Genomic DNA, 17,318 nt, shown 5'->3' with positions numbered 1-17,318 from the left:
CATGTCAACATATTCTGTTACACCAAATACACAAAATAATGATCTTTAAAAAAGCATCATATGACCCCTTTAATCTTTAACATGAGTGCGGAAAAAATACGCACCACATTCGCACTGTAAACGGAGTAATGTGAACCTGTCATTATGTGTGTGCGCTGCGAGTGGGCATGAGCGCACAGTCTCCAGGAGAGAGCGCACCGTCTCTAGGAGAGCGTGTGAGTGCTGAATGGTTTAAACACTGGCAAGACTTAAAAAGAAATGCAAATTATATACTTTAGTGACGATGCCACACTGCCTCGATTGTGCAAGTGACAATTCCTGTGTCAACTGTGCAGCATGCAGCTCGCTTATAGTGCAGACGCGATGTGGTGGTTTGAAGACATTTGCGTATTTTGAGAGAGAAAGAGTGAGAGCACGCGCGCGGTGATTCACTCACGCTGTTTGTGAAATTGCGTCTCTCACAAGGTTTTCAAATTACTTTATAAGTTATTTAATTAAGAAATATGAAGGTGAGTACCTCACCTTCAGGATTATAATTATTTCACCCACGCCAGACTGAGACTGTGCCGCTGCATGTCATGCCAAACCTTCTCTAGGCAGGCACGTCATCAGCTTGAGAGCGGCCTTTTTAGAGACCGCTGATCAATCATCCCAAAGCGATTATCGACTGATAGTGATCGGTAGCCGATCAATCGGAGCACCCCTAGTATTATGTCGGCCAATCGGCCAGATTGATTTCTCAATATCGGCATCGGCCATTAAAAATCCCATATCGGTCGACCACTAATCCTAACTCAAGCTACTACTACTGTCCACTCAAGCTACTGTCAAATGTGCATTTGTAAGAGACCAAAAAAGTGAGTGAGTGAGTGAAGTGACGTGTGGCCAAGTATGGTGACCCATACTCTGAATTTGTGCTCTGCATTTAACCCATCCAAGTGCACACACACAGTGAACACACACACACACCGTGAACACACACCCGGAGCAGTGGGCAGCCATATTGCTGCGGCGCCTGGTGAGCAGTTGGGGGTTCGGTGCCTTGCTCAAGGGTCTCACCTGCTGGTTATTCACTCCCCCCACCGACAATTCCTGCCGGACCTGAGACTCGAACCCGCAACCTTCGAGTTACAAGTCTGACTCTCTAACCATTAGGTCAAAAAAGGCTGTCCTGGCAGTGGTGGGATGTAAAAAATGTAAATTAAAAAAAATTAAATATTATTAATATTGCAGCCTGCATTGCAAACTGTGCTAAAGATATGCATCATCAAAGTCAGGCAACACAAACCTGTTTCATGATTTAAAACAATATCACTCATTAGAACATGAATCTGCCTTTAAACTTGAAAGAAATAAAGATTTAAAAATGTATTGTGATAATTATCGATATTGACTGATATGAAAAATTTGGTCCCACTTTATATTGTGTCCCTAATACCTGTGTACTTACATAGTAACTAGATGTGTACATAGTGTGTAACCACAGTGTACGTACACATTGGTACATAGTATCTACAGCTCTAATGTTTGTGTAACTACACATATGTAACAGCCCACTGAATGGTATGTGTAAGTACAAATGTGTAACAGAACATTGGTAACAACACTTTTTGGTAATGAAAGTACAAATGTGTAACAGGACTAACAGCACTTTTTGGTAAAGAAAGTGTTACACTTTATATTAGATTTATCATGTAATTACTCTGATGTTACACATCAGTGGCCAGTAAGTTAGGCTTTACATATAAATTGTGGTTGGTGTCCACTGTCCAGAATGTTACACTTTATATTAAGTGTACACTAAAGTACACTGGTATTACAGTGGTATTTCAACTCCACTAACTTGAGATCCAACTCCTCCCACTTTACATATCCCTAAACCTATCCATCTCCACCCCCTGGATCCCATTTCCACCCCTAAACCATCCTGAGGGTTGTTACATGTGTGTAGTTACAGAAATATTACAGCTGTAGATACTATGTACCAATGTGTACTTACACTGTGGTTACATACTACGTACACATTTAGTTGCTATGCAAGTACACGGGTATTAGGGACACTTAATATAAAGTGGGACCAAAAATTGTATTGTAATTTTTTTGGCCATATTGCCCAGCCCTAGCCTAAAATTGTGTTTAAATCAGATTTTGTACATTTTTCCCCCCACATTGGTACTTTCAGTAATAGCCTTGCTACAAAAATACCCTGTAATTTAGGCATTTGGCAAAACCATTTAAAACATCTTTTAGCTTTATCTTTAGGCTCTTGAGGTCTGTGCTATTGTAGCGGATCAGCATTTGTATTTTTGGTCTGTTAGGTGCACTGTATTAATGAGTTTATTTAGATTCACATCTTCAGAAAAGGAAGAATAAAACCTTCTGTAATTAAACTGACATTCATGAACCGACATATTCATTGATCACATAATCGTTCTAGTGCACTGAATGTGTTATTTGGTGTTAGCTTACAGTACATTCTGAGAAATGGTAAGTCAGCAATACTTGACAGGCCACATACTTTAGGAGACTGAAATATTTTTACTTTGAGGTGCACTGATTAATAGTGGTATGACTCTGTTGTTGTTGTTGTTGTCTTTTCAAGTGTAAATCATGCCCGCAGCCTGTTTCATTGGTCTACTCACTCACACAGTCACCTGTCAAGAAAAAGTCAGACTTCATGAATTCAGCTAAGAGTTCAGAGTGACAAACGGTAATGCTGTCAATCAGGATGTGCTACCAATGCTATACTTCGTTAAGTTTAGAGTTTAGGTTAGGATTTAGTATTTGCTATGTTGTTCTGGGTGATTGCCATAGTGTTTCTATTTTAGCACAGTTAAAACAGCCACCACCTAGTGTCTATGGCTACATTCAGACTGCAGGCAAAAGTTGTCCAAATTAAAAAAAAGTTTGGCTCATATATGATCTTTTTAGCAGTATAAACAGCACAAACCACATGGAATCTGATTTTCTGAATTTTCTGTTCTGATTTGGGTCACTTCTATATGTGGTACTAAATCAGATACATGTCCAATGTTTTGCAATGCAACCTCAATCTGAACAGTCATATTGGAATTCATATGACTTTTACGTCACTCTAGATTGGCGTTATTTTTACATACTCGTAGTTCTTTGATTTTTCAGTTAGTATGTGTGCCATCTTTCTTATTGTTCTTTTGCACATACAAGTCAGGACCGTGATCAGTTCACAACTTCACACTCGAATCTGATATTGACCACATTTAAAAAAATTATATGAACAGGCAAACATCCAGTTCGATTTTAGCGAATTCTGTTGTTTTGTTTTTGATCACAGAGCAAAAATTAAGTTGCTGAAGTCTTACAGCTTGCTTATGAAAATGGGTTAATAACTTGAGACAAGTGGAGTTTGGAATGAGGAAGTAAGAATGTAAATAGGGCAAAGTGTTTAGGGCATCCCCTGGTGGTATTTTTCCGTTTCAGCATTAGCATCCCAGAGGATGCAGTTCCTGTATTAAACCTCGAATGATTTATGTAGTGTTTACAAGAGGAAATAATTACAAGCTCTGTTGAAGACAGCAAAATGAACTTGTACTTGCGCAAGGCTGCAGCTGGTTTCTCGCATGTGGCTCTCTGGGTCAGTGTGGCCAAACCTGCTGTTGACTTAACCCAGTCAGACCTGAGAGAGCCAACCCTCGGCATCAGCGTTCCCATTTCCATCTGCAGCTTGTTTGTCCTGACTCCCGTCTCTCACATTCCCTCACATTTTCCTGACGAAAGTGACAGAAAGTTGAAAAGTGCTGCCTTTGTAGGTACTAGTCAGCATACAGGGGAAGGAAGGCAGCAAGACACATCTGAATCCAATGTCAGTGGTGGGATTGGATGACAGGGTGTTTAGAGAAAGAGAATTAGCAGCCCAACTCCATGAAGAAAGGAACAGGCCCTCATTACTGCAGTATGATGAGCCCAAGGCTGACGGATGTGAGCTAGCCAGGTTAAAGAAAACCACAGCTAAACACAAGCTCCTGTTAGCAAGAACCAAAGAAATGATAGCTTCAGTCAAACCACAGGACAGCTCGAGTGGAAGCATCACTTGTTATCTGTGAATGAATAAGGGCATGTAAACAGTATTCAACATCCTTGGAAATTTTATTGATTTACATTGATTTTAGTCTTTTTGAGAGTGATAAAACGAATGATGTGCTGCAAATGCAACTATTTATTTACAAATAAAATAAAAATGTCCTCTCTTTCCTGCATTTTACCTTTGCTCTAGCTTGTGTACTAATATAGATTCTAATTTAAACTTGGCATTGTTTACTAATGATTATTGTTGGCTCATTTGTAAGTCTCTTTGGATAAAAGCATCTGCTAAATTAAAAAAATTTAAATGTTAAAAAATTTGTTTCAATTCAAAATGAAAATTCTACAAATTTGTCAAGATTGATCACATTAGTTGATCACATTTATTAAACACACAAAATATATATGCATAAGTATTCTAGTCAATATAGACATCCAACTATAAATTCTCATCTGGACCGAGACCTAGACTCTGATTTGGCTCATTAATGTTGTTGTTTATAAGCCATTATTATGTACTGTAACTTTGTGTTGATGTGCACGCATCTTCTTTCATCCCCACAGAATGATTTTGCCACCACCGCACTTCACAGTGGGTAGGTGTGTTTGTGATGATGGACAGCGTTTGGCTTGCTCCAAATGGGGTGTTTAGTCTGACAGCCAAATGGCTCAATTTTGGTCTCATGAAACCATAGAAGCTTCTTCAAGCTGGCTGCAGAGTCTCCCACATGCTTTCTGGCACTCTGTAGCCGAGATGCCATGTGACATTTTTGAACAGTGGCTTTCTCTTTGCCACTCTCCCATAAAGCTGTAAAACTGTCTCAGCAACTGAAGCTGAACTCAGAGTCTCATTAGTCTCTCAGTTTTTGGGGAAGATTTACAGCTCTGCCATACTCTTTATATTTCTTAATGATTGATTTACTGATATACTCAAAGGGATATTCAATTGGATTTGCCAAATGTAATTATTTTTGATTGTTTTGGATCATTTTGTATAGATTTGTTTTCACTTTGACATTTGTCAGTAATTCGTCAAGTGCTAGTGCCATTTTTGAAGTGAATATTCTTTTATATGATTCTCGCACCAAGAATCACAGACTACCATACTTTCAAGTCGTTCTTAACACAACAAACTTGCGCAGACATGAGCCTCGTTGCTGAGAGACAAATGAACAAATTAAAACAATGTGTTATAAAATTGGCTCAAAATACCAAACACGTTTGTTTTCCTCCAACTGGATCAAATCAATTCTGAAGTTCAAAAAACCAGAGTCTGTGCCCATCATACACTGTGTAATTTCTGTGAAGTCTGTCGATTCTGACTGACCAAAATCTGCAGACTGGCTCTGACTTGCGGCAACTAGTGTTGACTCGTCAAGATTGCAAAACATGGCAAAAAATCTGGGCAAAATGAGTGTAGTGTATTCTGTTGATATGATTGTTCTACATGTGTACAGGTCAGAGTGGTTTGGGGAAGTCCACACTGATGAACACGCTCTTCAAGTCTAAGGTGAGCCGTAAGTCTTTCCTGGGCACGGCTGAGGAAAAGATTCCCAAAACCATCGAGATCAAGTCCATCAGTCGTGGTAAAGCTGCACAGCTGGATCCATTTTTTGTCATTTTTAATTAATGTGTCATTGCCATTCACCCATAATGATCCTGAGGTCAAAGAGTTTTATCTGCCACTAGAATTCAATAAAATCTTTATTTCATCAAGTTTCAGTGGACATGCTTTTTTGAGTGCGTTAGTTGTATGATTTAATATTGTCGTCCATATTGTAAACAGATATCGAGGAGAAAGGTGTTCGAATGAAGCTGACGGTCATAGACACACCAGGGTTTGGTGACCAGATCAACAACGAGAATTGGTAAAGTAGCCTCCAGTTTTATTATGGTCTAAAATGTGCTTTGTTCAGTCAGGTCCTCTTCTGTGAAATAGAAATGACAATCTAAAGCAGTTCTGTTAGTGTTGGCTGTATAGTTTTGTTCTGGGCATGCTCTGCACCCGTCTGTGAAGCCATGCTTGCAGAAAATCAATCAAACTCTCCAAAATAAAACCACATGCCAACATTCCCAACTATCAAAGTGATGCTGATCAACGCTTCATCTTCTATGAATATCCGACTGGAAAATCCTGAGAGATCAATGTAGTGCCGATCACTCTTAGTCTAGAGACATTTTGAAGGAGAAGTGTCATTACATTTATTTCTCATTCATCTCCTTTCAACAGTTGGCAGCCCATAATGAAGTTCATCAATGACCAGTATGAGCAGTACTTGCAGGAAGAGATCAATATTGACAGGAAGAAGAGGATCCCAGACTCACGAGTGCACTGCTGCATATACTTCATACCACCCACAGGACACTGGTTAGTAAACATACATATGTAACTTGAAACAGATCCTCATTTACCTAAACATCCATGTGAACATAAAGACGCTTTGAATACTCAAACTGTGTACAAGGATCACTCTAAAGGCCTTGTGCTGCATATACCTCATGTCTAGTAACTAATATCAGCTCTGCTAGCATGAATAAGTGTTGTACATTGCCTGCCTAATGATTATGTACAATAAAGGGGGAAAACTCTGTGGGAAAGGATGGTTAGGAATGTCAGGGCCTCCAGAGGGCAGTACTGTTCCTTCTGCAGAATGAAGTGTTGTTCAGTGTATAGTAAATCAAGACAAGCTGGGTCTTGATATTTGATTTTTGCACATTCAGTTTATACTTGAACACACTGTGACCAGATAGACTATAAATACCCCCTAATACTTGTGTTCTCATTACCTTTTTTAGAAACAAGAACTGCCTGGGCATCTTTCGGTTTAATAATTTTAGCTTTAAAACCTGACCTGCTTGTAAAATTGGTGTGGAGTAGAGTCACCACACTTATTTTAACAAGACCTTGTATAACACATTACTGCTCGACCTTTGGCTGGAAGGGCAGGCTTTTAACAATGTGACTCTTACAGAAACATTTAGGGATCCAAAGAGCATTTTTCCAACTTAATTTCAGTATGTAGTTCTTTGGGATTTAAAAAAAATTTATAGATTGAAATACACTTTGCCCTCCTGAGCAGCTACTGTTTACGTCAGGGATTTGTATTCACTGTTTACCATCAGCACATTTTCTTGTTACATCTAATAATATCTTTGTGCCAGATTAAGTGGGTGGTCTGTTCTGTTGTTTCACTCTGATGGATAATCATTGTGTATGCTTGTGTTTTTATAGCTGTTGTTGGCCAGCTTGAGTCTCCAGGCATGCTGCATTCTTCTTCATGTACTGCAGGATAGTTTTTAGTGGCCTTTAGAATAAAATGTGTATATGCACGTCATGTACACATGCTCTGTTATCCTGACAGAGGCACGACCCATATTAGCAGAGATGCTTTCTGTCTGTCTAACATGTGATAGCACAGAGTAAATATTAAGAGACTTCTGGACTAAGAAGTGTAAAGCAGACCACCTAAATAGAGTTTATGGCAAAATATTGATCTACTCAGGTTTAATTTGTGTCAGCAGAAATTATTGAATTTTATACTACTGTGTATGACTTGTACATAAGTTTCTATAAAAGAAAAAAATCAAGTGTGAAAAATATGAATTGAATATTCAGAAGTGTTTTTTAAGAGATCTCTAATGCTTACTAGGGCTGTATTTATTTAATGAAGAATACAAGCATCAGTAATATTGTGTTTTCTATTTGAATATATATTTTTAAATGTAATTTATTCCTTATTGATGCAAAGCTGAATTTTCTGCATCATTACTCCAGTCTTCAGTGTCACATGATCCTTCAGAAATCATTCTGATATGCTGATTTGCTGCTCAAGAAACATTTCTTGTAATTATGAATCTTAAAAAACGTTGTTCTGCTTAATGTTTGTGTGGAACGTTGATACATTTTTTTAGATTGTTTTGATGAACAGAAATTTCAAAATAATTGATTTGAAATAGAAATATTTTGTAACATAATAAATGCCTTTACTGTGACTTCTGATCAGTTTGAGAGATCATCCACCCATCTATCCAACCTATTTTGAAAAAGATCTAAGGACCGTGAACACACATGCCAACCACACACCCATGGATTCGGTGTCCTGAGTGTGAGTGCAGGCCTTTCTGTGAATGACTGACTGTTTTATGTCCATCCAGCACTGCAGATGTCACTGCTCAGCAGCTGCATTCTGGCTTTGAACAGCTCGGCTAATTAGAGTCAAACAGCCAGCCACAGAGACTACAGTCTGGGTCTGCTGCAGTCACACAGGCAGGAGATTTTGACAGTTCTAAGAATCTGTGCCTTTTCCTTTTCAGTTTTTTTCCATTTCACTTTTGAAGGTCTCCTTACACCTCTGTTAAAGCATTGCGTGAACAATCTTTCCATGCCCAAGCATCTTTAGAGTGTGTGTCAGAACGTGTTTATTTTGAGTGGTTCTCGCCCCCTGGTGGTTAATGTGTAGTCCTGTTAGAAGTAACTTAGGTTTCATTATATTGCTTTTAAGAAGTGCAGTCCATCACATCTATTTCTCCTTTGTCATTTCCTCAGTCTTAGGCCTTTGGATGTGGAGTTCATGAGACGTCTTAGTAAGGTGGTGAACATCGTTCCTGTCATCGCTAAGGCTGACACCCTGACTCTGGAGGAGAGGGACTTCTTCAAAAAGAAGGTGAGCTAAAGTATGACTTACAAATGAATGGCTGTTATTGCTTTATTCTTTACAGAGTTAAAGTGAATGTGCTGCTGTACTTATTTTTTTTTTATTTAGATAAAATATTGTAGAAACTGTAGAATATTCAACAGAACCACTTCACTGCGTATTAATATTTGAAAAACACTTCCAAACTGAAGTGGTGTAAAGTATCTTTAAATAACAGATCACTTTACATTTTTATGACAAGATAAGGCTAGTTCAGGTTGTAAAATGTCATGTGGTGTGGCAGAAATACCAACTTAATATGAGATTTTATGTTATTTGTTTATTGAATATAGGAAAATAAACAAAATAATTTACATATATTTTATTAATACTTTGTTGAAAATATTGAGATTAGGATGTGTACACTCACATGTATTCAAGGAGTAAGGAAAATGTTTTTATGTTATTGGTACATTGCACATTACTTTGAGTCATTAAACTTAAATTTTCTTGAAAATGGCATTATTTTTTTCAAAACCCTATTTCTGTGTGCATTTCTAAAAACTTGCCGCATATATTTTTAAAAGATTCCTTTCTTTAATCGTGGACACTTATTTTTGTGCCCGGCATGTTGTATGAGAATCAGACAAAATACAATGTGGATCTTTGTGCGGCAAGCCCCGGTGGAATATTGTGAATACCACAAACCGATGCATTGATGTGTGGAAGAACTAGTACATGCTGTCTTGTTGTTATTTTAGTATTTTTCTTCCCTAAGAGATTTCCAAGACTGCAGATGGTGTCTCTACAGCTTCTACAGAAACACTACTGCTCTGTCAAAATACAAATGCAGTTTTATTTATGATGTGATGGTGGATTACTTAAGACAGTATGCATGGCAAAAAACAAGGACTGTCTTGGAAGTCTTAAACTTTTTTGTTGCTTTTGATTATTCTGAAACAAAGCTGCAGTGAACTAGTTTGTTTATGCAGTTTTAGAGCACTGGTATGAGTCTGAGATGACACATGGTATGATGAAGTGTAGGTAAGCAACATCTGTTCTGGGATTGTTAGTTGCGTTTCACATAGCAGTAAAGAAGTACTAGCCAACCTCAACGGCTTCTTGTGCTTGTGCTGGCATGTCTCTTACAGGAGGAACACATGCTGTTTGGAGCACAGGCACACATATTTCTGTTTTGGAAAAAGCTCCTGACAGATTCCAAAAGCATTTGTTCTCTAACCAGGAAGGGACGAAAAGCCAAACTTAGTTTAACTTCAAGGAAAAATTAGAGTTTCAAAGTATGCTCACCCTGTGATGTCACAGTCCAGTCTTGCACAGAATTGATGTATTGAAAAGAAATTTGTTTCTTTTCATATTCAATATATATTATCGAGGAACGGTTCAAATGAAGTGTTTCTAAAGATTGCATGATTTTATATATACAGTACTGTGTCATTTTGTATAGATCAGGCAAGAGCTTCGAGCCAATGGGATTGACGTCTATCCACAGAAAGAGTTTGATGAGGATGCGGAGGACAGAACGATCAATGAGAAAATAAGAGTGAGTTTGGAGTACATTTAGAAAATATCCATAGTTCATTTAAGAACATGGTGATATTATCTGTTTCTTTCCTCTGTCCTTTAGGAAATGATTCCTTTTGCAGTGGTAGGAAGCGACCAGGAGTATCAGGTCAATGGGAGAAGGCTATTGGGAAGGAAAACAAAATGGGGAACCATTGAAGGTATTGTGACTCTTTGGTCTCTAAACCTCTTTAGAGAAGAGAGAGGGAAAGTGATTAGCAGACTATGCAGACAGCTACATTCCAAAAGCACATCAAGGGAGCTCATTAACCACAGACACACGGCTATGAGTCAAACATCAGAAAGCCTTATCCTCTGTAAATGAGGACCCATTCTGAAGACCATTATGAGTGCGTAATTTTGCCTGTGAGTCAGCGCGCTGCTGGACAGTTAAATGCCTTTATCACCAAGCTCCATTGATGAGGACTTCACCATTTCCCCTTTTGCCCCAAGTAATTTAATTATGTATAATAATAGTACTTACTACTTCAGGATTCTTTGATGAATAGAAAGATGAAAAAAATGCATTTATTTGGAATATAATTTTTTTGTAACATTAATATTGAATTTTAGATTATAGCATATATTGGCGCTTTTCCACTGTGTGGTACGACTCGGCTCGGCACGGTTTGCGTTTCCACTGCAGTTCAGTACCGCTTTAGAGTGGGCAGGATTATTCACATGTCATTATAGTTGCGCCGCCTCTACTACCACGACTCCTAAAAAAAAAAACTTTTTCATTCTGCGTCGCCCCATCAAGCTCTCGCTGGATCCGTGCCTCTGCTGTCAACGAGAGGAACGTCTGTTCTTCCACAATAGACAACAAAACTTTTTGGTTGTTAAAAAAGGTGCGCTCGTTCAATACGTTCGATCCTTCACTGGCTGTGCTGATTTAAATCTAGCTGTTTTGTTGTGTTTGTAACCGTACCGTGCCGTACCATGCAGTGGAAAAGCGCCATATGTGACCCTGGACCCTGGATAAGGGTCAATTTTTAATTTTTAAGCTTTCCATTGATGTATGCTTTGTTAGGATAGGACAACATTTGGCCGATATACAACTATTTGAGAATCTGGAATCTGATGGTGCAAAAAAATCAAAATATTGAGAAAATCGCCTTTAAAGTTGTCCAAAATGAAGTTCTTAGCGATGCATATTACTAATCAAAAATTAAGTTTTAATATATTTACAGTAGGAAATTTACAAAATATCTTCATGGAACATGATCTTTACTTAATATCCTAATGATTTTTGGCATAAAAGAAAAATCTATAATTTTGACCCATACAATGTATTTTTGGCTATTGCTACAAATATACCCCAGCGACTTAAAGGCACAATATGTAATTTCCCCCGCTAGAGGGCATGTATTCAAAATAAACAAATAGACAAAGGTGTAGTTTGATGATGCTGTGACTGAGTGTGGAATCATGGGAGTTGTCGTCTTCATCCCCACAGCCGATGCAATCCGACGGGACTCGGGCAGAAATCATGTTCATGGATGAGCTAATGATTTATTAACGTAGTAGAATGAAGCAGGGTGAGGCTGAAAGCCGTCAAAGCAAAACGAGACCGCTGAACGAGCGCGACACACGGCTCGAAAGCAGCGGAGCTTTTATTATGCCACAGTCGAGCGCTTCCGCTGCTTCCGGTCGTGCGTATGTGGGGTAAAGCAGCGCTGTTTTATCATACTAGATACATTTGAAAGTTCTGTTATAATGCTACTCTGTGCGGTCGTCACCGGTCTATTAAAACACACAACATATTAAAGCTTCTTTGGTGTTTCCATGTTTTCTATAAAACAAGACCGGAAATTGAGGGGTTATGACGTAATTGGCAGGCGACACAATGACACTATAGACACGATCCGTGTCACTAGTTAAAATTGCTTATTTCTCTGGATTTAAACATTCTTCGAAACATTTGGGATAATGGAAGTACACAAGTCAGCAAAATATATAACACTGTTCTAGTGGTTTTTGGATATTTTAATAAAAAAATCATTACATATTGTGCCTTTAAGACTGGTTTTGTGGTCCAGGGTCACGTATTATAATTGTAAAATTCTGTATTATATTATATCATTTATACAGACTAAAGTCTTATCATTGTAGAGTAATATACAACCTTGTTTGAATAGTAACTTATCTGGGTGGTTGATGTACTTAGCAGCTCACATAGTAAAAACTCTTTAATTTTAGGTGAGATGTTTTTAGTCAAATTAATGTAATTATCCTGTAATCTTTCTGAAGAGCTTGACTCCTCTTATTAAAGTCTCTCTTTGAAAACCTTTAATTTCCTGCACTGGATGTCTATTCCATGGTGGCTTTCTCGTTCTCTTTCGTGGAGTTTGACGTAATCTATAATTCATAAACATTTCTTCACATCCAGGCAGCTGTGGATTTGTCCCACTGAATTTGTCAGGCTCTCAGGGTTATCTTTCTGGAAGGCTTCGGTTTAAATTGAATTACTAGAGATTGGGGTGATTCTGTCTCATCTCTGTCCACCTCTCCCCGAGTATACCTGCAACAGCTCCACCGAGTGAACAAGTGCTTATTGCTTTATGTGTTGCTCCAGATAGCTAGAGAGAAATCTGATCAGTGCTCTCTGCCTTCTGTTTGTAACTCTTGTGTCTGCTGTGTTTTGGTGTCTATAGTTGAGAATATTGTCCACTGTGAGTTTGCCTACCTGCGGGACCTCCTCATAAGGTCAGCGGATTAAGTCTATGTCTGTGGTTAACAAACAGTATTACAAGTATACCCTTGTGGAAAAGAAGTGTGCTTAATTGTGTCAAATGTACTTTAATTAAGGCCATTTAAGTTTAATCAAGGAGTACAAGTTTCTGACTGTTTCTTAAAACACTTAAGTACACTTAAAAAGTGCTCTTTGTAATATATCAAATTTGACATATTACAAATTTGTCGTCAAATTGTCAAATTTGTTGTACTATTAAAAGTAGATTTTAAATATGTTTTAATAACCGTGCTTCAAAGAAGTACACTTATTTTGGTGTGTTGACTAACATACTAAAGGACATGTACTTGATTTATAATTTTAAAGGGGTCATATGATGCTGCTAAAAAGAACATTATTTGGTGTAATGAAATGTGTTTATGTGGTTTAAGATTCAAAAAACACATTATTTTTGTGGCTGACTCTTAACTTTTATAAAGAATATCTCTTTGGATTTGAGACTTTAGTCTTTGCAACTTTACAGATCTTCTTTATGCACCAAGAGCTTGTAAAACTCCAAAGAGAAAGGAAAAATTGAAATTGCATCATATGACCCCTTTAACTGTAGTGTTATTTAACATTTTAAAGTTAAAATATTTTCAATGTACTAAATAGCAACTTCGTTACAAATGTGTAATTACAAATATATTTAAATACATGACATACAGGTTTCAATAGAAATGACATTACAGTATATTTTAGTTTACCATAAATCCTTATCAGGATATTCGACAGTTCACTTCAACCACATTTCAAAGACAATAGAAGTAATTATGAATTTGCATTTAATTGCAATTAACATGGATTGAAGTGTCAGAAAACATTACATTCCATTCACTCTTAAGTATGTTTGGAAGTAAATTAATGTTGTAACTACTTTTTAAAAGAATGCTAAAGTGTACTTCTTTGTCATAAGTGTACAGCTATGTCACAAAATTTTGGATGGTTTATCCAAAAATGTAATTCTGTCGTCATTTGCTATTTGCACGTCATATTGTTTTGTCCATACGATGAAAGCCAGTCAAAGTCAAAATCTTGTTCAAACATTTTGGAGTCATTGGATGGACAAAAAGCAAAACAAAAAAACAGGCATTTTTCGAAAATATCTTTTGTGTTTCACGGACTAAAGTCGGATAATAAAGGTTTGGACCTTTTTAAGGGTCAGTAAATGATGACAGAATTATCATTTTTGGGTGAACTATCACTGCAAATCTAAGTGAAAGTGTTAGTGACTGACATCTGCATTATTCATTACCCATCACGCTGGGTTGGTTTTTGTCATCCTAATGTGTTATTGGCTCATGTCCTGCAGAACCCACATGCAGAACATTAAAGACATCACCAGCAGCATCCACTACGAGATGTACCGTGTCCGTCGGCTCAATGAGAATAACACCCAGGCCAACGGCCTCGGAGAGCACCATCCGGCCTGCCGTGAAATCTAACTATCCCCCCCAAGCTCTACCCCCAATTCCTCACTCCTCTCCAATCCCCAAACCTCTATTCACCTTATGCTCTGTCCTGCCCCCTTCCATCAGCCATGGACTAAGGTGAAGCGGTCCATCTAGAGAAGCACATAATGACTTTACCTCCCAGAAACTCCAGCACAGTGCCCTTAAATCCTCACGCCCACTGCATGGGCACTGGAGGGCCGAAGAGGTCAAAAATACAACTGTTAAAGAGCTTCTCCACATACTGCATGCGTTTGACTCACTCTGCTGATGCTTCAGGTCTGTGTCTGTGTGCAGAGGTTGATTATGAGGCAGGTTCTGATTGGTCAAGATGTGGGAAAAGCTCTTCACATGCATCACTCCTCCTTTTGATATTGGAATGATTTTACAGGAGATTGCTCAGAATTCTCCTTTTTATGTGATTTGTTGAATGCTCTCTTAATATTTATGCTTAATTTTGAGCGAGCCAGATAAGAGACAAGGCTAAGTCATCTTTTGAAACCAGAGCTGATGTGGCAGCACCTTAAAATTTCCATTCTGCATTATAAAACTACAGGTTATCTGATGTCTTTCCCTGCTAAATGAATACTAGTTGCCTACGGCATTGTGGAGAACCTGGTGTGCCACTGCTATTTGTTTTATCACATCCGTGCAAATAATTACAGGAAAACTGACTCATTGGACTCCCGCTACCATATAAAAACAGTAATCTTTGGGATTTGTGTTGGAAAGGTTATCCAAACGGAGTAGTATTTATGTTGATTAAATGGGATTGTAACATGCTTTAAACAAACGATCTTATTTATTGCAAAATGTGACCTGAACTAGACGGAGAATCACAGTGTGTTCAATAGGCTTTTAATTAATTGTTTAATTGTTTTTTATCAGGCAGTATTCAGTGCCGTTTATCTTAAACCTTCCAGACTGCCTCGTTCTCTTCCATGCCTTATATGTGGAAATCTGCACCATCTTTTGTCAGTTTAGGTGTCTCGTTTTGTCTTAGCCCAGAGGAAAGAGCCTACAGGAGAGGAAACTCAAAGTGCCAAGATGTCTGTGTGCCGTAAAGCTGCCTGCCTTGTCTGATGAGGAGCCACTTTTAAGAACGGTGAAATTCCTCAGGCTTTGTTCTTGTCTGCAAACCTCTTTATAAATGCTCGTCATTGGGAAAATATCTTTGTTTTGTCCTGTGCTGTATATTCATAGTGATTCAATTTTTGTATTGGTATTCAGAGTAACACAAATAACTTTGATGTCCTGTTATTTTAAAGAAATAAAGATTTAAATGGTAAATAATTATTTTGACTCTTTTTATAAATGATTAATTGACTCTTAAATGTGTCTAGATGTTGTAATTGCACACATTTTGTAGTACTGGGAAACATTTAATGATGAGTCCTGTTTTCCACTCCATGATTCATGATTGTTTTTTGTGCCACATTTTCCATCGAGGTGTTAAACTAAATTGTCAATCAGGTTAATTGAAATGAACCTTTATTAAAACCATTTAATTTTGGCAATCATTTGACATTTGCTCTTCTGGAAGTATGTGAAAATTGCTTATTTCTATTGCATTTCGCTAGTAATTACTTTTATCAAAGAGGTTATTGTATATGAGATGCATGGAGTTGATTCTAAACAAGCACCCAGGCCTTTCTAACTAATATCTTATACACTAAAGGAATGTCCTCACTAACAACATATTTGACATTGTGATGTTGCATGTCTGTATTTACTGTATGTCCCTCACCATGCATCTGAAAATGGAGATGTGTTCTCATCACTCTTAAAATGGCGCCCCATTTTCTCACCTTTAAAGAAACAGATGGTGCCCTGATTTGCTTGCACCTTATGTCTACACCTCTGCCTCTCAGCTCACAAAACTCTCTTTCCCAGGGATTCCTTATCTCCTGTATCCCAGGGAATGAGACCGCGAGGCATTTGTTTTCCACAATGGTCTGTTTGCTCTCCCTCCCTCCTGCTCCTCCCATTATGTGTGGCAGCACCGCTTTTGCATGTTGCTGTAATTAAATTAATTTGCCATTTGAATGAGCATAGTTTGTCTCTGGATGCCCTCTTCATGAAGATGAGAGAGCCCTTGGAGTGCACTTCTTATGGGCAAAGCCCCCACTGTTTACAAGGCACTAAACTCTTTATTTCACCCCTGATAACTAGTTCCTTTCTCTGCATATTTGTTTTTGCTGTCACTCTAATTAGATGCTGTCTTGTCTCATCTACATTCAGGAGGGGCAACTGCTGTCATCTGACCAGTTGAAGATGCTTCCTGTTGATGTCAAACAGCATTTTGGAAGAAATTCATGAGTCGATAAAAAAATTCTGTACATTTCCAATAAGTTGAATTATTTTGATGTTATGGCTGATTGTAAAATGCTATATTAGGCTATGTCTAAAATTAAAAATAGAGTCATCTAAAATGGTTTTAAATGCTAGGAGTGAATTTAGGCATCATAACATTATAATCTACGGTTTGTAAAACGGATATTCAGAGATTTGCTAAAGGTCACATTTAACAGTGATATTAAATTAGTGTTTTTTAAGATTAAGTGATGGCAAAGGTGATCTAGCAAACAAAAGAAATGAACATGAACAATTAAATAAACCATATAACAAATGTAAAGATATGGTACTGATATAATTGTGCATCCCTAATAATAATACAAATTCTAGCGTTGATTTTAAGTGCATTTAGCCCTCCGATGCATGAATTATTAAATCACAAAGTAATATTTTTTACATGTTTGTTTTTACTTTCAAACAAGTGAAAAATCATGCCAAATTTTTTTTGTCATATTATGTTTTGAGGGAGTTATGTACATATCCAGTGTAGTGGACGATCAAAGGTAT

At 37.8% G+C, this 17,318-nt stretch overlaps 1 protein-coding gene across 3 annotated transcripts in view; it reads left to right on the top strand.

Moving 5' to 3' along the window:
* The window catches only part of LOC107688081 (neuronal-specific septin-3-like), a 97,434-nt gene extending 81,675 nt beyond the window's left edge, over positions 1-15,759 (top strand). For all 3 annotated transcript variants that reach the window (XM_016485629.1, XM_016485630.1, XM_016485631.1), the window contains 8 exons: positions 5,517-5,645; positions 5,846-5,927; positions 6,290-6,427; positions 8,606-8,723; positions 10,159-10,254; positions 10,339-10,435; positions 12,929-12,980; positions 14,318-15,759. In XM_016485629.1, the coding sequence (XP_016341115.1) occupies positions 5,517-5,645; positions 5,846-5,927; positions 6,290-6,427; positions 8,606-8,723; positions 10,159-10,254; positions 10,339-10,435; positions 12,929-12,980; positions 14,318-14,450 (845 nt within the window). In that variant the 3' untranslated portion in view covers positions 14,451-15,759. The remainder of the gene's footprint in view (positions 1-5,516; positions 5,646-5,845; positions 5,928-6,289; positions 6,428-8,605; positions 8,724-10,158; positions 10,255-10,338; positions 10,436-12,928; positions 12,981-14,317) is intronic.
* Positions 15,760-17,318: the final 1,559 nt, after the last annotated feature.

Source organism: Sinocyclocheilus anshuiensis, unplaced genomic scaffold, assembly GCF_001515605.1.
Source record: "Sinocyclocheilus anshuiensis isolate Anshui unplaced genomic scaffold, SAMN03320099.WGS_v1.1 scaffold249, whole genome shotgun sequence".
Classification (NCBI taxonomy): domain Eukaryota; kingdom Metazoa; phylum Chordata; class Actinopteri; order Cypriniformes; family Cyprinidae; genus Sinocyclocheilus; species Sinocyclocheilus anshuiensis.
The sequence above is the reverse complement of the archived record's forward strand: the minus strand, read 5'-3'. Positions and strand labels throughout refer to the sequence as shown.